The sequence below is a fragment of the Strigops habroptila genome, chromosome Z (assembly GCF_004027225.2).
Source record: "Strigops habroptila isolate Jane chromosome Z, bStrHab1.2.pri, whole genome shotgun sequence".
Lineage (NCBI taxonomy): Eukaryota > Metazoa > Chordata > Aves > Psittaciformes > Psittacidae > Strigops > Strigops habroptila.
The window spans coordinates 11,426,347-11,448,279 of NC_044302.2; the positions used below are offsets into that span (position 1 = coordinate 11,426,347).

The 21,933-nt window shown below is 43.5% G+C and overlaps 1 protein-coding gene across 3 annotated transcripts in view; it reads left to right on the forward strand.

Annotated features, from left to right (window-relative positions):
• The window catches only part of WTIP (WT1 interacting protein), an 81,874-nt gene that overhangs the window by 49,230 nt on the left and 10,711 nt on the right, over window positions 1-21,933 (forward strand). For all 3 annotated transcript variants that reach the window (XM_030470214.1, XM_030470215.1, XM_030470213.1), the window contains 2 exons: window positions 8,685-8,752; window positions 21,130-21,192. In XM_030470214.1, coding sequence (XP_030326074.1) covers window positions 8,685-8,752; window positions 21,130-21,192 — 131 coding nt within the window. The remainder of the gene's footprint in view (window positions 1-8,684; window positions 8,753-21,129; window positions 21,193-21,933) is intronic.

The window sequence follows — 21,933 nt, forward strand, 5'->3', positions numbered from 1 at the left end:
ATTGATACTTTTAAAAAGTAAATCTCCCAATCTCTTAGAAGTGTTCATTCATATCTTGCCATGTCTGCCTACCTGATGATAATATTTGATTAGACTTTGTTCACAGACTCTGAATACTCTTCCCTGAAAGATCCTATGTAAAGGAAGAAAACAATACACATCCTGTACTCCACCTTCATAGGCCTCTAGCATACGATGCCACCTTTTGTTTGCAAGAGTTTAAATTTCAAATAAAATCCCAGCGTTCTTGGGGGGGGGGGGGGGGGTAGGAAAAAAAAAAAGGAAAGGGCCTCTCCCCTGCTTAGATTGTCAAATCCCAGACTAGCCCAGAATTGAATAGGCCAAGTCGGTGACCTCAGGCAGAAAGAATGTTGGTTATTTACGTAGGGCTTCTGCTATTTTAGCAGCAAACCTTTTCTTCTGAAAGGACAAATGTATACTGTTTTGTGTTTATGGCCAAGTAAAAAGCTTGTACATTTGAGATTTGCATCGTAATAGCCTAGTAACTCAATATACAGCATCCTCAAAAATAGCAGGGCAAGGCTCTGTTTTGTCTTAGGCAGTGCGGGTCTTTTAGAGGCTTTTACAAAAGTTCTCTGAAAAACTGTCCTACAGATTCAGCTGCTTATATATTTGCTTTGGTGGCTTTTTTTCCCTGGAGTTTTTCTTTTTTTCCAAACCTAAAATTACATGTGGTTTCTTTATGAGCTATCAGACCAGCGCTCAAAATATTTTGATGCATCTCAAGCTAAGCTGTGCCTGCAGCTTGAAACCAGGAAAATGTGTGAGAGTGTGTGTGTGTGTAATTCACACTGAGCATTTTTCCTGAAATAATGGAAGATCTTTACAGGCATTCTGGCCTGGTGGATGAGCCTGCAATTCCAAATGGTTTTTAAAGTGTGCCTTTCTCAATAGATCGTAACCATGAGGAGCTATTGTGCGAGTAAAGCACACATTTAGGATCCAATCCTGCATTCCTTAAAGTCAATGGGAGTCTGAGCGTGAAAAGAATGCAGGATTGGGTCCTGAAACAGGGGAGCAAAATTGTGTGCCAGATTGCTTTGAAAAGAAGAATACAGCACATCCACAGTAGCTTTTTAGTGTTTCAGATTTCAAACGGTTGGAGTCTGTGAAAAGTGGCTTCTGCCAACAGGCAGTATCTTCTAGTCAAAGGAATCTGGCATTGATTTCCACCCCCACCCCCCCCTTCTATCTTAAAAACCTTGAAAGCCCCAGAAATTCACCCCTCCTTTCACAAAGCGTGAGCAGTTGAGTATTGTGAGGAGGGGACAGTGCCGGTGGGGGATGGAAGCTTCTCCAAGCCCAGGGGCTGGAGCTGGAGCAGTCTTCCCCATGGTCCTCCTGCAGTCCTTCCTGTGGTCCTCCGCTTCCCGGATTCCGTTCCTTGCCCTGGCACCCATGGCAGAGGCTGTGGCTAGAACGCAGGAGCCCATCATGAAGAGGTGGTGCTCATGTTGCTTGGTGGTTTTATGCTAGCCCCCTGTAGAAGATGGAAGAGGAAAATGTGATTAACAGTTATTCGGGGGCTAAAGTAGCCTCGGTGCTCCCCATTCTCAAGCGGGTGGAGTGGCAGGAACCCCATGTAAAGAAAATCTCTGTGCAGGTAGACAGTCATCAGCCAGAGGAAAGGGTGGAGGATGGCAGGCCCAAACGCACATGTGAGTTAAAGGAGAAATTATAATAAAGTATTGGAAGCTTTTGTTTTCTTTTGGCACATCTTGAATCCTAGGCAGGTAAACCTCCTCTTCAAAGTGAAAGAGAACAGATCTGGGTGAAATTCTGTCTCAGTTTTATCTTGAGATGACTGGGAAGAGGAGGTAGGAGAGGTGGGTTGTTATTGTTTAATATTTTCAATGATTAATCCCATATCTATAAACTTGCTATTTCTCTTGAAGTTTCAGCTCCTGCAGTCATCTAGTGACTTAAAGTTTAGCATCCACTTTTCAGAAATAGCAGTTGTCCAACCTGGGGGTTTGTGGAGAGCAGATTGGATGCTGGAGGTTTCCTTTATCCTTCAGCTTTTGAGTTATTTTGGTCCTGGTTTCTCAATCATTAGGATGTGTACGTAAGAGAACACACAGGCCCTGTCACAGCCCGTGGGGGCCATGTGGGGTGTAAAAGTGCATTTGGGTGCTTTCTGCATTTGGGAGCATGGGCAGCCTGTGAATGTCCACCACATATAGGCTCTGAATCCGAGCAAAATCACCAGGTTTGTTGTGATGAAGTTTTCATTTGCATTGAGCAGTGATGGAGGCTGTGACCACAGGTAGGCAGTGGACAGGCAGATACATCTGTTCAGCCAAAGCCACTTTGTGTCTAGTTTCACTTCTGTTTTCTCCCTTTACACAGGTTCTTTCAGGAAAGAGTATTCAGAGTCTGTGAACAAATTGCACATTATTGGGGCAATACATGATAATATTCCTTCCCTACTATAGAAGCTGGGAAATATTTGAGCAAGTGGTGTTGCATATTAATCCTGTGTGTATGTTTACATGTTGCTTTAGTCTGGACACTTTGAGGGACTGTCACTTAAGGTGCTAACAGGAGACTGGTAATGATGCTGGTGTCACATCAGTCACTGCAGAGATGGTGTCTGAAGCAGTTAACAAGCAATTAGGTCCATATTTAACATTGCTAACTAAAAAAAACAGTTATGCACAGTTCTTCGGTCAGTCAGGCATGAAGAGTCAGGGCTGCCGTGCTCAGAAAGCAGTGCAAGTTGTGGACCAAAGCTTCCAGAATGCAGAGATTCTCAACAAGTGTCTTGTTCAGCCTTAGAACTAACAATGAGTAAAATAAGAAGGAAGGGGAAGAAATCCCAGTGAGAATCACGGAATGGTTTGGGTCGGAAGAGACCTTAAATCTCATCTAATTCCAGGCCCCTGCCGCAGGCAGGGACACCTTCTACTAGACCAGGTTGCTCAAAGCCCCATCTAAGCAACGAGAGAAGCAATGTGATGTGCTTTTTTCCTCCAGAAAGAGCTGTTAAAGGTACATTTGTGTTGCTGCTGTGAGACAAGTGTGGAGCTCCTTGTGGGTGCCCCTTTCCAACTGGAGCAGTGCTAGGGGCTCGAGCAAGCCCCAATGCTGCAGGGCAGCTGCAGCCATCCTGCCTGGTCCTGCTGCACCCTGCACCCCACTCACTGTCTGCGCAGGGGCTCCTGGGTGGCTGTGCCCCATGGCAGAAGTGGCAGCAGAGCTGAGGTCTGTGCTCGTGTGTGGTCAGACCTACCCAGCCATGTGTCCAGCCACCAGGAATGCCAGGTACTTGAATAGTACTCCGTGGTGATAGCTTGGGCTGTTCAGGCCTTTAATTAGCTCTGTTTTAACGAATTTCTTATCTTTAGCAGCGATACGTACAGCTGAACTCTTTGATTGCACTCCATATGGGGAGGTTTTAATTACATTTTCTGATTCAAATGCAATCCCCTTGGTCCACAGAGCTGTAATGTTAGAAATAACAAGGACATTATTAGTCATCTCACACTTTGTCCCCTCTAACACTGAAACTCTCCTGCATGAAGTTCAGACAAGAGGCACATCTATCATGAGAGAGATGGTGATGGTGAGGAGGGACGCTGGTGTTATCTGGAACGCGAGGCTGGGGCTGCAGCATTCTCATTATGTCAGAGGGGAGCTGTTTGGTTTTAAGTAGCGTCAGGCACTGAAACAATGCAGGCTTCTCACATGAACTTGCTTACATTACAATACTAGTAAATCATGATTATTACCAATGGTTGTATGTTTTTAATCATTAAAGTACTTAAAATATTATAATAATGCTTGGCACTTTTCAACTTCAAAGCACGTTGCAAACAGTAATTAGGTCTAATAACCATGCTGTGACAGTGAGACATTGCTATCTCTTGTCTTACAAAGGCAAGGGGGGTGTTAGCCCCCGACAGGGTTGCATCATCCCATGTGAGACTGGAGATCTACCACTGAAACCTGTGACTTGATAAACTCACCTCCCTATAGGCAAATACTCCGCCGTCAGCAGCGGCAGGGAGGGCTTTGGAGATGCTTTTGGGGCTAGTGGGGAGGGGGCAGGACATGTTCAGTGCTCTTTCGAGCACCTCCTCAAGGCCGTAAAACCCGGTCTGATTCACATTTTGTTCCATGAGTGCCTGGAGCAGCTTTTGAAACCGCGTTGGAAAAAGTTTTACCCCATCTTGGCTGCCTGGCTGGTGTGTTTTCACCACCCAGCAAAGTGTTGTGGAGACTGGAGAGAAGAGCTGTGGACAGCCTGTGTCAACTGTGGGTCATTTTTCCTTTTGCAAGCCGAATCTTTGAGTTGAGTCCTTTGCTAAAGCAGCAGCTCTCCTGTTCCTTCCTTTTAGTTTGCAGCACATAAGAGATAAAATTGTGCAGGAAGCAATTGCTGGACACATTTAAATACCAGAGACTCATCAACCAGTTAAATGTGAAAATTTATATTAAAAATCTAGAACTGATTCTGATTTTATGTATATTTGTAAAGTTCAAAAGCTTGCATTCTCTTGGATGTTTATGTGTTGGTCACAAACACCAGTTGTGATTGTTCCTTGAGACAGTCATTTCTAGCTTACATTTTCTTAACTACTAGATTATCTACAGGAATCTTTGCCCTCTTTGCTGGAGCATTTGCAAGGTCTCTGTTGCCCACCTGAGATGGTGGAATCCTCTTATCCTGATACTCACAACCCCTCAAAGGTATGGTGTCAATCAGGAAAAGTTACTTGTGGCAAGCATTTGCTGTCATCGTGAGTGCATAAGCTTTGTTTTCTAAAGTAAAACAAGGCTAAAGAGCACTTGAGGGGAAAAAGGGGCTTCCCTATCAAAGCTGGTGTTACGTGCCTGCAGGCGGGCTGCAGGCTGGGTGGTTTTACCCCATCCGTGGTCCCCCCTCCACATTCCCAGCCAACCTGCTGCTCCCCTGGTTGGTGTGAAATGGAGCCTCTTGCTGCTCTTGGGAACTGGTCTGACAGGGCAGACGTGCCAAGGTGAGTATCCAGCAGGAGGAGGAGAGAAGCACAGTGTATGTGTGTGAAACCCCGTACTCGTTGATCTCTGCGCCAGGCAGCTTGTTGTAACTGCTCATTATTATTATAATGAGCTATCGGCAAGTTGCATCAAGTTTTGTCAGAAACTCTTGGCTTTTTTTGTTTCAATATTGCGAAAGCAAACAGTAACCCAGGCTTGGCTACATGCAGCCATTCAAAGCAAGGCCAGGCAGCAGGTTCTGTGGACCAGTGGGCAGGATGGTATTACTTGTCTGGCTGGCTGGGCACTTGACTCAGGTGACTAAAGTAGCATTAGGGGTTTTAAAACTTGTAATCTCTGCCTGATTGAGAATAATATCTTATGGCTATAGAGAAGAGGCTGGTGCTGTGCAGGCCTCTGAGTTGCCCCAGAAGGGCCACAAAGATGCTTCAAGGGCTGGAACACCTCTGCTGTGGACAGGCTGAGAGAGCTGGGTTTGTTCAGCCTGGAGAAGGCTCCAGAGGAACCTTGTCTAACAGTGTTCCAATACCTAAAATCTGGAGAGGAACTTTTTACAGGGGCATGTATTTACAGGACAAGGGGGAAAGACTTTAAACTGACAGAGGGGAGATTTAGATTAGATCCTAGGCGGAAGTTCTTCCCTGTGAGGGTGCTGAGGTGCTGGCACAGGTTGCCCAGAGAACTGTGGCTGCCCCATCCCCTGGCAGTGTTCAAGGCCAGGTTGGACAGGGCTTGGAGCAACTCGGTCTAGTGGAAGATGTCCCTGCCTATGGCAGGGGGGTTGGAGCTGGATGAGCTTTAAGGTCCCTTCCAACCCAAGTCATTCTGTGATTCTATGGTATGACTTGGGAGGTGAAACTGCCTTTCTAGTACATTGAGCTCTGGGCAGGTATTCTAATGTCAAGATGCTGCATCCACCCAGCCGCAGGGCTGCCCTGGGGCTGGGAGGTACCAATGCTGCTGCATCTCCTCAGGCTTTGTATCTCTCTGGCTGCAACTGCCAGCACTTTCCTCTTGATTGCAGTTTTCATGTGATGCCCCGGCACTTGCAGGGTTTGGTGTTTGACCATGTTCAGTGCTATCGTTTAGCAAGCTCTTCTGGGGAGCGAGTGGAATGTATATTTTTGCCTTTATTTCTAAAATGCAGTATGTAGAATCCGATGTAGTGCACCAGGGTTATTTGCGTGAAAACTTGCTGTTTCTTGTTTATGAGATAATGTAAGATCCCTGAATGAAATTCTTCTGAGGTAAAAGACCTATCAATATTATTATTATTACTAATAATAGTAGTTATCATGTGAGCACGCTGCTTGCCTGCTTTATGAGTTTAGGCAAGTCGGTTCCCTAGTAGGTGGCTGTAAAATGGGGAAAATGGTATTTTTCCTCAGTGTTGAAAGGTGTTGCTCTGTGAGTGCTGCGTGAGACAGAGGTGTTTCACCACAGCAGCTGTATCGCAGGGAGGGCAGCGGTCTGTGTTTGGTAGTGTAGGGCGTGAGCAGGGGCTCACAAGTTGTGCACTGGCTGAGGAGGAGGCTTGCAGTAAGGTGAGCTTGTTTTGTGTCACAGGGCCATCAGCTTCCAAATGCATCTGATAACATAAATGTCTTTGAGAGCCGGTCCAAAACATCGTTTTTGCCTTGTTAGCTTTGGGTTGTAGGCTTCCCACTCCTTCCCAGTCCAGGAAAGCTCTGACCCCTTGGGCTTCTGCCAGTGATGCTGCACTATGGAAACAACAGGAGCAGAATTTGGGGCGTTTCTATTAACCTTGTCACTCCCAGGCTATATGGGATAGAAAGCGGGATGTACAGGTCCTCGTGAACCTTCTGTAGCACCACAGGAGATGCTGACTCCTCCCCGACTTAGCGAATTCCTTTCCTGCAGAGATCCTTCCAGCAACAGAGTTCAGGATTTGTTCCTAATTATCTCTGCTGCTTCCAACCATAATGGTGTGTGGTGAGGGTGATGGCCAGCGCTTCTCTGCCTGAAGCAAATGCCCCAGCATCAGGTGAGAGAGGCCCTGTGACCCACTAATTGCTGTCCCAGCCCCGTGCCTTGTTTGTGTGACATGTAGGATGGACCAGTTTGACCTAAGAGTCCCAGAGGAGATAGGACAGTCTCATTGCATTGCCCATGCTACCAGGCTCATGGTCCCCACCAGAGCTACCAGGCAGCTGGAAAGACAAACAAGAGCTGACTCCACCTACCAGCAGTATGGAGACAGCAGCCCGTGAGATCGACAGCCCAAGAATGTGCACACAAAAGAAGCATTTCCCTCGGCCACGACAGTAAAACCGCCAGACAACCGCATGCAGCATGTGATTTCCCAAAAGCATCAGCCCAGATCCCAACTTCTTTGTGCCACACACTGTTTCCCAGGATCAGATCACAGTGGCAACGTGTAAAAGGCATTTTCAAGCACTGAAAATTAATCATATTTTCCTCAACATTGTTTATGGAAACCCTGGAGAGTGCTCCTGCCCCTCTGTGCTCAGCCAGCTGGCTCAGCTCGCCGGCCCTTGGAGTCAAATGCTCTGCAAAGACCAGCCGTGTTTATGGTGGAGCCACTCACTCTGCCTCCGTAGGAGACATCCAGGCTTATTCTGTGGAGTAAAAGCTCCGGCAGTGGCCAGGGTGGCTCATCTATTGACCTGTAAATACAGATCCTCTTGTCCTCATCATCACTCTGTGTCACTGCTGAAAGCAGTGGGTATGCATGGTAGCACTGTGCCCTCTGCTTGCCAAGGCTACAGACGGCTTGTGAGAGCACCCAGGCATTTGGGAGCTTTGGCCAGTGGGACTCTGGCACAGAGTGGAAATAAGGTGAGTCAGGATGAGTGCAGTTCCCCTTCTCACTGGTTCCCTTCTCACTGGTTTTCATTGATAAAATGGCGTCGCTTTCAATGGGGCAGCTCTGGTACAAGACAGATCTGATCTATTCTATCTGAGAAATGTTTGGACTGGGTGGCTTTTGAATTCCTGGGTTTAATCCTTTTTGTTGTGACTCTCTGGAGTCTGTTGTGCATTCTGAGCTGTAAAGGGAGCCATCAGTTAATGATGATCACAGGCTTTGTCAATAGAGTTCCAAAAGCGCTAAAGAAATGGCAAACATTCAAACTTCAAAATGAGATCTCTTGTTTCCAGTGTGATTTTTTTCTGCCCTTCCCTTCGTCATGTGTGCCTTGTACTGCTCTAGTAATGCAGGCAGCTGTGCGTGTAGCTGCTGTGGCATTGCTGAATGTATTAATATTTGTAAACGTGACAGGAACATCCATTTGCAGTGTCCCTTGTTTGGTCCTTCGGAGACAAACAGCTCGCTGATGCTGATTGCAGTAGGTGTATGCCCGTTGTGATTTCACCTGCTAAGGAAATGGTCTCAATTTACAAATGAGCCTTCTCCCACAGAATAGTAATTTTTGGGTTTAGATTTCCAGAAACTGGTATGAGCTGGGTTCCATGACCTGCGCTTAGAAACAACATTTAGTTGAAAAGGAATTTGTTAAGGCAGGAAGGAGCTGGGAGCCAAACCACCACCATGTCTCTGGATGGACCCTAGGGGAGGAGAGCGCCTGAAGTTGGCCATGCAGACAGGCACAGCAGGATGTGCTTTCCACTTTGCATTCTGAGTAATGACTGGGTTTGGGCATGGAGTACAAAATCCTAACAGTACTGTGTTTTAACAGGGAGAAGACTACGAGGAAAAGCATTCTACAATGTCAATGGGAAGGTGTACTGTGAAGAAGACTTCCTAGTAAGTAAGATTTCAGGCTTTTTCTTTTTTTTTCTGTTTTGTTTTTAAACAAAATTGTTCTTTTATATTGGTTTGTTTGCTTTGAGACACAGTTTAGTCATCTGAGGCCTCCTGCCAGTGCTGGAATTGGGAAGCATTTACCACTAACTCCATAACAGCAGGACCAGGCCCTTGGTTTGAAGTGGTGGCTATGAAACCAAGTACATTACTGTCCATAAGCCATCACAAAGTGTAAATTATGAGAATAAACACTGGAGCAGATCAAGCCTGGGACTTGAATTGCAGCCACAAAGGCTCGCCTGCCAAGCTAGAGCTCAAAATCAAACACCTGGGGAATACCAATCATAACAAGAGGGGAGACGTTTTTGACTGGAGCACGTCATTGCCGTGTACAATGTTGCTTTGTTGCAGGCAATTTTAATCACTGCCCTGCTTGGAGTGATGTGGAGCTGCATTGTGATTAGCTAAAAACTGTTAGCCACGGAGGAGCAACTAATTTTCTATCCATGCGCACAGAGCTTTCATAAACTCTTTACTTTAATAGGGACTAAGTCATGAAAAGAAAAATGGAGCATGTTGCTGAACTGTTTTGTTCCAAAAATAAAATATTTGTGCAGTTAAGGGTGAGGATTGCACAGGACACAGAGAATGATTTGATAAGTGGCAGACTATTTATAATTAAGAGGACAGCATGGCTGGGAATTGAAATGAGAGAGGAATTATATATTTTACTTAGAGGATGATGAATTGGAGAATCAGTATGTTGAATTTATACCACCTTTATTTATTGAAATACCAGCTTGGGTCTTCCAGAGCAACTTTCCATTTCTAATGAAAATATGGCTGTGCTTTTTGCAAAGGAATTATTAAAAATATATCCCACGACAAAAATGTTACTGGCTGTTCAGAGTGTGCAAACGCATTTCTCATCAATGCAATCCATAAAAATCATGGAAGTTCCCCAAATATAAGCCATATTTGCCTTCATGTGTTACACCTTTACTCTCAGCCTACCACAGCTGGACCCTGTTGAAAAGAGCGAATTATATTTTGTGCAGAAAATAAGTTTCTTGCTATACTTTAAATGTGTTACTTGTTTTGCTGGCATTTTGGAGAGAAAATTATTTTTCTCCCTTGCTTTTTCAGCTCCCCGCCCCGTGTTTCTGCAAGAGCACAGGGAGAGGGAGAAAAGGTGGTGTGTAAGGTGGAGGGACTCAGACCTTTGAAATTTTGATTTTGAACTGCATATTTTCACCATGGTCAAAACTTTTCATCCAGACTTAATGATATGATTGTTGTTATTAATTTGTAATTCCAGCCTAAACATGAGAATTTAAAATCTAAAAATTTCAATCTTTTGGACAACATTCTGTTTTCAAGGGATAGAGTAACCTCTTTAATTCCTTGACATACTCTCTAGTCAGCTTCTGAAAGGAGATACTTGCAGTGATTTCCCCAAGAAAACTGAGGTTAAGGGCCTGATAGGAATAAACTCTGCACATTAGGGAACTGTTGGGACATTTAAGGCACAGATTTAAATGTCCAAACCTTCCGTAAGTGTGTCTTAGCAGATTCCCAGTATCACAGAGGGATGGGAGAGAAGCAGACCAAGGGACTAATGGCTGTGTAAGTCAGCAAAGAAATCAAATTCTGACATTGTCCCTGCCTGTTTTAAGCCAGCTGCTTCTCAGAAAGTGATTTCATGTTCTCTCAGTTCCCCTGAGCAAATGTTATAGCAAGAATACTAGGAATTGTCTTGTTTCCCGAAGAAAATAAAACAACTTTGCTTATTTTAGAGTTCTGTGGATAGAGGAAGCTCAAAGCTTTTCTCAAAGTCAGAGGAAAAGCTTGCAAAGTGGCAATTAAAAAGGAAATTATGTAAGTACTTCATATTCCCAGGTCCTGCTCTTAACCACTTGGAAACCTCAGTCCTTTCTAAAAAGAGGTGTTTTCAGTCCAAAGCAGATAGCCAAAGGTTTTTCTGTATAACAGAATTTCAGTCTGTATTGTAACTTCAAATCTTAGTGCAATTTTATACATGGATTCCCTGCTGACAGTATGGTAGTGGGATGTCAGGGATGTCATTCTTAGGTAAGAGCATAATAAAAAGAGTATTTTAATTTGGAGAGGTAGCAGAGGTAGTCTACCTCTGTTATAATTGTATTCCAGCTAATAAAATACTGTCCCCAAGTGGTGTCCTTGCTCTTCCGTAGCTTTTGTTTGCCTGGGAGCTGGTCAAGAGAATTAGATGCTCCTGTAGGTATGGGAGCCGGGTCACAGCTCTTCAGAGTTGTGACCCTGCAGCTTGTGACCTGGTTATGTCAAGTATGACACAAAGATAACAGGAACTGGAAAGCAGAGCAGCTTCAGAAAATTGGGCAGGAGGTACTGTGCTATCAGGCTGCGGTCAGTGGTGAAATCCATGTAGTAACAACTGAATTGGAGGGGCCTGTGTGTACATGGTTAGGCTTGCAACAGCAGGATGATCTGTGAGGAGTTGCCTTGCTCACAGTCCCACCGAAGCAGCAGTGGTTTGAGTGAGCCCCTCATTTGCCTTTCCAGCAAGAGGTATGCTGATGGGAAGCAGCTGACTTGCAAATGTAATGCTGTCTGGGAGCAGGGGTGGTAGGAGCCTCCGTGCTACCTGCAGGAGAACCCAGCCCCCTCCTACCCTCAGCAGGCAGCATGGAGGGCTGTAGCTCTTGCAGAGTTCTGTCCCTCCCCATTGTTACCTCTGTGTATCCCATGAATGTGATGCAGGTGCTTCTTCCCCATCATCCCTGACATCACTCTGGGGATGTCCTGCAGGCCAGGCCAGGCAAGACACAGGAACTGTGGTCAGTTCCACTTTGGGATTGCAGTAAATAGCACATGAACAATGATGGGTGGAAAAGATGAAGCTGTTCTTGCTGTGAACCAGTCAATGTAGGAAATTTTAGGGAAGAATTGATATTATTTATGGGTTTCTTCTTACTGTAACTGTTAGAAATGTTTAACATCCTATAGATGTCAGTATTTTAACTCTACTGTAACACTGCTGTTTTCTGTGTCAGAACGGCTCCTGCCAGAGCAGAGTCCCCAGAGCTGTGGTTGGTGGCTTGTATGTGATGCCTGGTTCTTTAACTCCCACTCAAGACAGGTCAGCTCTTTCCCTCTGTCAAAGGTGATGCATGGAATTCGCTGCAGTATTGTGTATGGTCCATGAAGGCAAGACCTTCAGAAAAGTCATTACCTGATCCGTAGAAGTGCCAGAGTTGTTTCCAAACAAATCGGTCCATGAAAGTGTGACATAAGGAGCTGCTAGTGTCAAGTGTTCAAAATTGGGGCCTTTCTTTGAAAAGTGCTTTTGATTTCTGGACAAAAGGTGTTAGAGAAATGTACATGTTACTCATTATGAGCAATTTCCACTGCACAGCCATAAAGCTATCCAAAGTGCGGATACACCCATCAAAACCTTTGGCAATAGCCACAAGGTACATTCTTCTAGCAAATAGTTTTCCCACATGTTTGCTGTTACTGAGGGCACAGATTATCTTTCCCTGAATCGGGCAGCTTATTTTGCTCATTCTTTTCAGGGAAGAAGTGCTAGAAGTTCTTAGACATGCTTGTGGAGCTGTGGATGGGAAAGGGATGCTGCATGCCATAGTCGTCCTCATACATCCTTTGCTTAATCTCCAGGGAAGATCTAGTTACTCTTTTTCATGCCTCCTTAAAGTAGCAAGTCCAGCAATATCCAAGTCTTGCCTTAGCCTTGTTAGGATGTTTTTTTCATGAAAAGAAATAAAACAAATGACGGTTTAATCCTTCCCTGAAAGCCGTTCGGACACAGATAGGTAACTAGCCATAACAGGGACGCTGTTCCTGGTGCAGTGAATGAAAAATAAATGCCTTGAAGCGTAATAAATAATCCCAGTCAGATGTTCTTGTTCCATTTTGTTGATAAATTGCTGCATAATCATGGGTGATGGAAAAACAGCTCAATAATTCTGTCTTTCCCTTTCAATGCTTAAATATCATGTACAGAAATTTAAAATAAATTACTGTTTTTCTTGGCAAAAAAGACTTAAAATATGTCACCAAGGCAACCTGAATCTTAGATCTATTATCTCTTCTTCTTTGCCTTTTCTTTTTTTTTTCTTTTTGAAAGGCTTTTCCTTTTTCTCTTGAGGTAATGAACATTATCGAGTGGGAGTCCAGTAGAGGTTAAGAAATTGGAGAATTTCCCTCCAGGGAGGAGATGATAGGGGAAAATGAACCGCATGACAGATGTTAGTTACATTGCTTAATGCACTACTGGAAGACACTTAGATGCTCTGAAAATAACCTGTTACGGGCACCACAAGCTGCAGTGCATAGCATTAAGGTCATCCAAACCTTCCCCTTTTAAGATTACCTCTTTCACTGTCTTATAACTTTGCCAAATTTAATCATCTAGGTTGAACTTCTTCATGCTAGGTTTTTGCCTCTGGCTAACTTTGCTGTCATTAGTTGTTGCAAGTTTTATCTAAAGCTGTTCGTCCATTTCAGTGAGTAAGACTGGAGGAAAATCTGTCGCTTTGCCCATAAATCCTCGAAGAGAAAGGCTCTAAAAACCTCAGTTTGCACGTGCCAACCAGAGAGAGAGACTTAGTGCATTGCAAGCTTCCAGGGCCTTGCAGGTTGCCTCTTAATTCTTCCTTCTCCTCTCCATCCACTCAACTGGGGTTGCTGATCCTTCTCTCCCCTGCACCAGTGACTTGTGCCTGCTAAGGACACTCTCCTACAGCTGTAGCCTCTGCCCCACAGCTGGCTAATGCAATGCAAGAGTTGGCTACAGAGAACATACAGGGCCTCGTCTTCTATCCATAACTGTAAAACTCTCAATGATTTAAAAAATGTGAAAGGATCAGGGTGTGCAAGGTTGGTAGAGAGGTGGCAAATGGAAATTATCTGCCTTTCATGGGGACAAAGGAATAGGACGTCAGTGGGAGACTAGCTAGGTGATCAGCAGTTTGGGAGAGCAGGGCTTGCACCCTCATCTTCTGTAGCACCAAACACAACAAGACCTGTACCCTAATATGGGCCTTTGGCCATGGCTGCAATGTAAATATTAATACTAACTAGGCTATTCTTCTCAGTTTGTGCACATGGTGTTTTCCAAGCCTGGTAGTGTGGGAAATGGCCTGTCCCACTTGCTGGGACCCTAAGAAGAGAGTTTTTATTTAGTGTAGTGGAAGCTGGTGTCAGCTGCAGTCAGAGGCTTGATTTTCCGTATAAATGTTTGGAGATCTCTCTCGGGAGGTGAGCACTGGGACTAGTGCATTAGTCAGAGCCCATTGCTGCTGAATGAGACTCTCAGAAGAACTAGACTCAGTTGAAAAGGTAAGTGATGGAAGTTGCAGCTTGTGTCCTTTCATGTCTAACGGGAATCACAGAGCAAATGCAGTTCTAGATAATTGTGAAGATGTTGTGTTTAGAAGACTTGCTATTAAAATGCATACTCTAGTCAGAAAACAGACAGATACGGGTGTTTATTGGTATGCTTAACAGAATGATGGAATCAAAGCTTGGAAAAGTTTTTGCTGCAATATTTCTGATGTACAGAACTGTAAGGAGTTCTGTGAGTGTTTTCAAGGCACTGATGGCTCTAGGCAGGGCCAGGAGGTGCCTTTCAAGTTCCAGAAGCATCATGAATGCCAAGCATTGCTGTGGTCCCAAATACTGTCACTGAAAACAAAGGCAAACAGATTATAACGCGTTACTGTAATCAGTGCATGAGGGAGTGAAGTTCGTGTTGCTACTTGTGTGTGTCTTCCTCCAGCCCCTCCCTGCCAAAAAAAGTTTGAATACTTTCCTTCCTTAGTTTTTCCTAAGTTTGTATATACCAGTGGTCTGGTTTTATTTTATAAACAACTTTGACAATAAAGACACTTAAGCGGGGTGTTCTGAATTAGAGTGTTGCATCAAACCTGCAGATGGGCTTTAAAATTTAAATTTCAAAATATCTAGGGAAAGTCAAATCCTGATTGGCCTCTGCACTTAGAGCTTGAATGTGAATCAGCATGAGGAGCATGTAGAGCTGGCAGTTTGGGTTCACCTCTCATTGCAGCACAATGCTGTAGTGCTGTATTCTGTATCAAGAAGTTACAAGCCCATTGAAGCTGGTGGCAGAAGTCCCATTGACTTCAGGAGGGTCTGGATTTTCTCCCAGGAATTCGTCCCAGAGCTAGGGTCCACGTAAAAATGTTGGCACCAAGGCTGAGAAGCTAAGGGTGAATGCTGCAAATGCTGCATGGCACAGCAAGTGGCAGGTCTGCTAATTGAAGAACACTGGTGTTTTGAAATACGAGATCAACTAGAGTCCAGAAAAATCTCTCAAGAGCAATGCACAGGCAGCACCTAGACGGAGGTGATAATGTAGATAACCATAACGTGACGAAAGGTGTATATTCACTGAAAGGATGCTCAGCATTTCTTCAGCTAGCTTATGGATTGTCAAACAGGTCACAGGAATCACTCTCTGGGCCATGACAAACTAGACAAGGAAAGGCCAGCATGGGGGTTTTTTGAGACGTATCACTAGGTGCTATCTTTCACAGCTGTCCGCACTTTACATTTGCATTTAGTGGAATGTTTTGAAGAGTGTGTTACAAAGTCCAATTGGTTTCATGCCAGATAGTCACTCCCCTATTTCCTTTTGAGATGGCAATCCAAAAAGTCAGATTATCGCATTTTTCTTAATATTACATTGAAAAATAAATTACAATAATTCAAGCACACTTAAAAGAGCTAGAGCTCTTTCTAATTATGTGTAACTCCTGCCAAACACTTGGAAGCAGACAGCATTAATTTTTTTCTATGAGAGTCAGAAAAAAAAACGTGAGAAAGTGGTGTGCTTCCACTTCTGTAGTAAACATTGGTATTAGTTGCTGTTATGTTTTGAATTGAAATCTTTCAACAACTGCTTTGAATAAAATCCAGATTTTCATTTTTTTTTCCCAGGAAGATATGTTCTAATGTAGGCAGCTCTTTTGCAGTGTACATAATAGATGATAGCAGTGACAATAAATAACCCCCAGCAAGAGTATAAATGTACGATGTGAGTCAAGTTAATAGATTATGGGCTGTATGGTATAAGGCAGAGTTAAAGTTATTGTGTCAAGCTTTTTACTTGATCATTGTCACTTCAAAGCTTCCGCAGGACTTTGTTTAAGGAAGTTCCAGGTAGGAAAATCATTATCGTCTCTTAATTAATCGGACAGAAAGTAGTCCTGGTGAGTGGACACATGGATCTCTGTAGGCTCTCTAGGAAGTAAACGGCTATTCCCTTCTCAGAGGCTATGAAATGCCTGACTGCTAAGGCAAGGTTAGCTGCCAGCTGAATTCCTCACTTTTGGCAGAGTTTTGTGCATAGCCAGACCAACTGTTACCTCTGTGCAGTACATGAAGTCCCTCTTTGCCCTACCCATGTCCTTCAAACATAACAAAGTGGAAACCCAGAAGCAAGAAGATAAGCTGTGGTAGTGTTTCCTCACTGGCAGCAAGACAGGGTTAAGCAACAGGGTATATGAAAGGGTTTCAGTGAGATGAAGAGTAAGTTCTGGACTACTTTCCCTTAATATTTGCGCCACCTGCCACGAGGATCCCATATGTTTGAGCCTGAGAAGGCCCCATGTTGTTCAGTTCAGTTTGATTGCTGCATTTAAATATGTGGGCAAAAAAAACAACAGCAAAAATCCATCTGCATGAAACTGAATTTGATATTTTCTCCCTCTCTTAATGTGATCCCATGAATTTCTTGCATTGTTGCATCCCATGTACTAAGGGTCCCATGCAGAGAGCAAACAATAAAGCAGCGAGAAGACAGATGCTCCGCTAATGGGAAACCAAGGAGAAGAGAGTCTGTGAGGGATTACAGGCAGCCTGGGGTTGGAATACATTATTAGCATAGCACCCAATTCAGAAATTAGTTTTCAGTATTAAATGCCTGAGGCGTTTTGGCAAAAACTCCTGATCATCCCTCTCAGAAGCCCTTAAAGCATAAAAGAGTAGGAATCTCAAGTCTAGGCTGAGCAATCACACTGGGTGAGTTTGCAGTGCTGTAATAGTGAATTGTAGTTTTTATGGCTTCATACCATTACCGGGGCAGCAATTGCCACACCTATGGAAATGTATCCGACTCGATCTGCTTGCACAAACCTTTAGCAGATTTAGAACATCCTTATCAAAGAAGAAAATGGGCCTGAATGAGATTCCAGGGTCTGTTTCCAGGAGGAAGGTTTTGTTTTGTTGAGTGCATAACAGCAGGGAAGTGCATCAGCCTCTCCTTGGGCACGGTTAGGCATGCAAAGGAGAAGCAGCGACATGTCTTTTCAGAGACCTGACGTTGCCTAAGGTAGAAATTTGGGGTCCTGCAGCCTTTTTCAGCATGCTATTTTCTGAATGTTTTTTGCTTTAGAAAATCATTATAAGATCAAACTTTAAAAGACTCTGGGTGGACAACCAGGCTTGGTTACGGGACTGAGGGCAGACAGGAGAAATTGTTTCTCATAGTACTTGCTGGGATTATCCTCCATGCATAATTGTTCATTATATGCTCAAAATTCATTGTTAATTTCTTTTGGATATATTGCACATTAGACAGAAGAGTTATAAACCCCAAGATTATCACAGGAGGACACTAAGAGGCCTAAATATTAGTGACAGAAGGGGACTTGTTTTCCTCTTGCATTGAAACAAAGACTCTTGGACAGATCATTAGAGAGTTTTTTTGTCTGTTTGATAATCAAAGTATATTGGACAGCAAACAAAAGAAAAGATCAGCCAGCCAAGTCTTCTACTTTATTTTTATTCTTCTGTTCTAACATAATTAACATATTTCTCAAGGTTTATTTAGTTTCCCAGAGTCTTATTTTATAGAAGTATCATTGGGAAGCTTGATTACAAAGTCTTGATTCATGCACATGAAGTGTGATTTTCTTACCCTGGGAGAGAAGTCAAGGACAAGGTAAATATGGGAGGAAACAGTTGGGACCAAACTGAGAAATCAGGAAAAATACTATGCCAGCTCTTCAACATGCACTTGTTTTCTTTGCATCATGGTACCTAGCATCTTATTTCTAAGTCACAGAAGTGAGAGTAAAGGGTAATAGTTCATTTTCAGATTTGAATCTCAGAGGTGTTCTTTTTAAAACAACTTCTTTCAATGTTTTCATATATGCTTAATGAGTATCTATAATGAATATTTGGGAAAGTTTAAAATTACACTTCTTATTTGTCCTGGGTACAGACTGGCTGTAGACTTCTGAACGTTTCTGTCTAGTTTATGACTGGTCTTTATCTACATCATCTTACTGGTCTGCCAACAAAATTAAAAAAACAGAAAACAACCAAAAAAAAACCCCAAAAAACCTGGCACATACAAAACCTTATAGAATAAGTCTAGAACTGAGCCCAGGACCGCTTACATCCCAAATGAAACTGCAATATAAAATACCCTGTGCACAGGAAGCATAGTTGTGAGTTGGCTTCTCCACAAGGCTCTTGCCTATCAGCCCATGTTACTTCACTGTTTCACCTCAATTTGTTTTTCACGTCTCCAGGTTGTGAAGGAGGGCTGGTGTGTGCAAAAGCTCATTTTCCCTTCCAACTATGTCAGTAATAAAAGAGGCTACAAGTCTGCAGAGCATAACCTCCTCTTCTCTTGCAGTTACCCAGTTCACAAGCACTGGGGGATCAGTGCTTCTTCCACCCAACCACACTGGGCACCCACCACTGGGGAGGCTCTTGGGTGTGCTGAGAGATAATAAAGAGGCCATTCTGCCTTATCTGCAGTCTGAAGCAAGTTACAACTTCTCATTGCACACGCAGGTTTTCTGAAGGTTAATAAAATGCTTCAAAGACAGAGGTTGCCAATTTTAATTAATATTTTAAGACTTAGTGTGTAAGCTCTGCTTCTAAAATTGAAAACTTAGCACAAGAGCCCTGTTTAAAGTCTCCAAGTTAAGAACAAACACTGCAAAGTAGAAGTTGACAAGTAGAGAAAATAATTTATTATTTACCTTTAAACACCAGTGTTCACAGTACTACCATCATTTAGGAAACTGCTGCAGGGATCTGAGGCTGTTATTCTGTTCCAGTCCAAGTAGATTTAAAGCATAAGCAGACATGAATCCAAAACTCTGATCTCACTGTTTGTCTGGGATTGAGACTGTGATCAGAAAAGAGTGTAGTGGTAAAGGACAACTCCCCGAACCCATGAAATATGTTATCACTGCTGTTAGACTTACTGCCCTTTTGCAGAGTCTTAATCGGGTAATCCAGTTCTGGATGTGTTTGACAAATAACAATTCTCTTGTTAAAAACAAATCATGGTTTTAATTTAATAGGGTTAGTCATATAGAGAGTGATTTTGTGTCAGCAAAACCTTTCTTTCTGACTAACAGTGTAATTTATGACAATCTAGTTAGCAATAAATGACATTATTCTGACCACTATACCATTCTGTTCCAGGGGAATAATGTTTCCTCTTAATCAATAGCTGGGTAAATGCTCCTTTGCATTCCTTATCAAATGACAGCCAGATGGTGCTGGTAAATTCATTCCAGCAGGATTTTAGAATTAGTTGGATTTGTACTATTGTTAATCTTCTGCTGTCTGCACCACTTGGACCTACCCACCTGTTTCCAGTAACCCTCGAGTTTGCAACCTTAGGAAACAGTCTAGCCAGATGGTTACTCAGATACAGTGCAGCCAAGAAGCATCCCAAGCAGTGAGGTCTTTTGTTCTGCATCTGTAAGAAAAAGGCAAACCAGTATCTTGTAGTAGGACTGTCTGACTCTGTATTTGTTCCTCAGCTCCCTGGTCTCTTTAGAGGAAGTTTCAGTTTCTTAGGATTACATGAGCTGTGTTACTCAGTGTGTAGTAAATCTGGAGCTGTGACAGCTGCCACACTGTCATTTACTGACTGTCTGGGCTTGTCAGAGAGTCTGAGAGCCCTTTTCCTTCATAATCACTCTGTTGCATAGCAACAATAATTTTGTCTCCAATGTATTGATCGGAAATAGATGTGATGCTCTCGCACCAATAAAAAGGAACACATATGGCAGGTCTAGGCAGGGAACCACTGGCTTGTGAAGTGAGGGGACAGTTAATCCTCACTAAATCAAGGCGGGAGTGGAGCAAGCCAAAAGCTCTGTTGGGCTGAGGCTCTGAGGATGCCTTAGATGCCTGAGCCAATTAACCTGTGCTCTGGGAGAAGAGTCCAGTTTACACTAATCCTCCCCGTTCCCTCTCTTTTATCTTGTGCAACTAAAGTAGGTTTCAGGTGAGCTGTGCTACAACCTTAATTGCTGAAATAAGCATCACTTTGCAATACCATACAAATAACTGGGCACCCCTTCCCTCTGGCAGGAAAGAGTGAACTCACAGCACTTTGCTTATATGGGACTGCAGTGGGTGAGGATAAAGTTCAGCCGCTGCAAATACCAGTTTCAAAATTACATGGCTGGAGTTCCTCTTGCCTGTAGGGTGGTTGTTTGGTACATCAGTTGTCTGGCCTGATAACCTTGGTATTTTTTGTACACTTCTGAACACAGGGCTGAAGACAGACTTTGGCATCTGAAACCGGATCTGCTTTGGGAATGCAAGTACAAAGTTAAGGTCAAAATGACTCTGGCAGGGAACACAGAGCTTTGGTCGCAAGTGGGCAAAGTGCCTCCCTGCTGCTGTGCCCCGGGCATTTGAACCCGAGAGGGGTCTGCTGCCAGGCCTGCCTAGCCTTCCCATTTCCCACTGCAGCCTGGAGCATACTCTGGGGTTTGTATCATCTTTCTGAGGTACCCCGCTGTTGTTCACATTATGCAGGGAGCCCGAGCTCCTACGACTGGACTCCTAGATTCTTCCCTGGATAAAATGCTTGGTATCCACGAGGCAGCTAAATCCTTCTTGGGCCTGTCTTCATTTTTTCAGCCTGCATATAAAAGTGAAATGTAGGTCAAAATCTGAGGTCAGTAAGCACCAGGTCACTAATTTGAATAGGAGTTGGGGGGTAAGTCCTATGTTATTTACTTATCCAACAACATTAACCAAAAGAGTTAATTCAAGTGAGTTCTAACACACCAAACTCGCTAAATAGGCTTCAAAAATAAAAATCAAACTTTAAAATAATATTGCTACATTGGAAATCTCAGTGGAAACCTTGCACTGGAAAGCCAAGCTGTTATCTGAGCATGCTGCAAGAGCAAAGCAAAGGCTTCTGCTATGTCCCAAAGCTATTGTATAGTTTGTTGTTATATATGTAGCACAGGCTGGAAAATAGCATAGCACTCACTTAAAAGGTATTTCTGCAGCTAGAGGAGTGGCTACTAATAATCCTCTCTTTTCTGTCATTTGAATAGTATTCAGGTTTTCAGCAAACAGCGGACAAGTGCTTTGTTTGTGGACACCTCATAATGGAAATGGTAAGAGACCTAAATCCCTAACCGCGGGGCAGCTTGCTGTTCATGTACTTCAGGCACTGCACTGTGAGACATTGTGCTTTTCACTAGTCAGACTATCATTGTGTCCTCACTGCTTTCAATCTAACGTTTGAAACTGAGGCATTAAATAAACAAAAATACCTTCATGCTCTATTACTTTTGAAGTACAGTAAGTTGGGCTTCTTTCCTAGCTGAGATCATGGGAGGCTCTTGTTCTGCTACATGCCAGTTTAAAAACAAAAAGATAAATAAAATTTTAATATTAAGGGGGGAAAATACAGCACAGCTATGAGGGAGAACACAGTAAAGGAAAATAGGGTGTGCTCTGTAAGACAGTAGAATAGCAAGAGCTCTCTCAAGTGGATGCTATCTGGGCTAGAGAGGAGAGGGACAGTATCAATTGTCCTAAGGTTTGTTGCCTGCTATGTGACTTACTTTATTTACCTTCTGCCACTTGCTCCATGACAATTAAAATGCATTTTGCTACTGGGATTTGTAGGGAGACAGCAGTCAGAATCAAAGGGCTGTGGGTTGAGCTAGATATTGCTGGCATCATTTATTTCAGTAGGTGAAAGTAGGAAAAATTAAATCTGTTCGTCCTAATCAGAAATTCCCAAACAAAATGAAGTGGGTTCCACACTGAAGTAGTGCAGATCATGTAGTGTATCTATTTTCCTCTTTCTTTAAAGGGTATGTGAACCTCACTATGCCTAATAGAAGTAG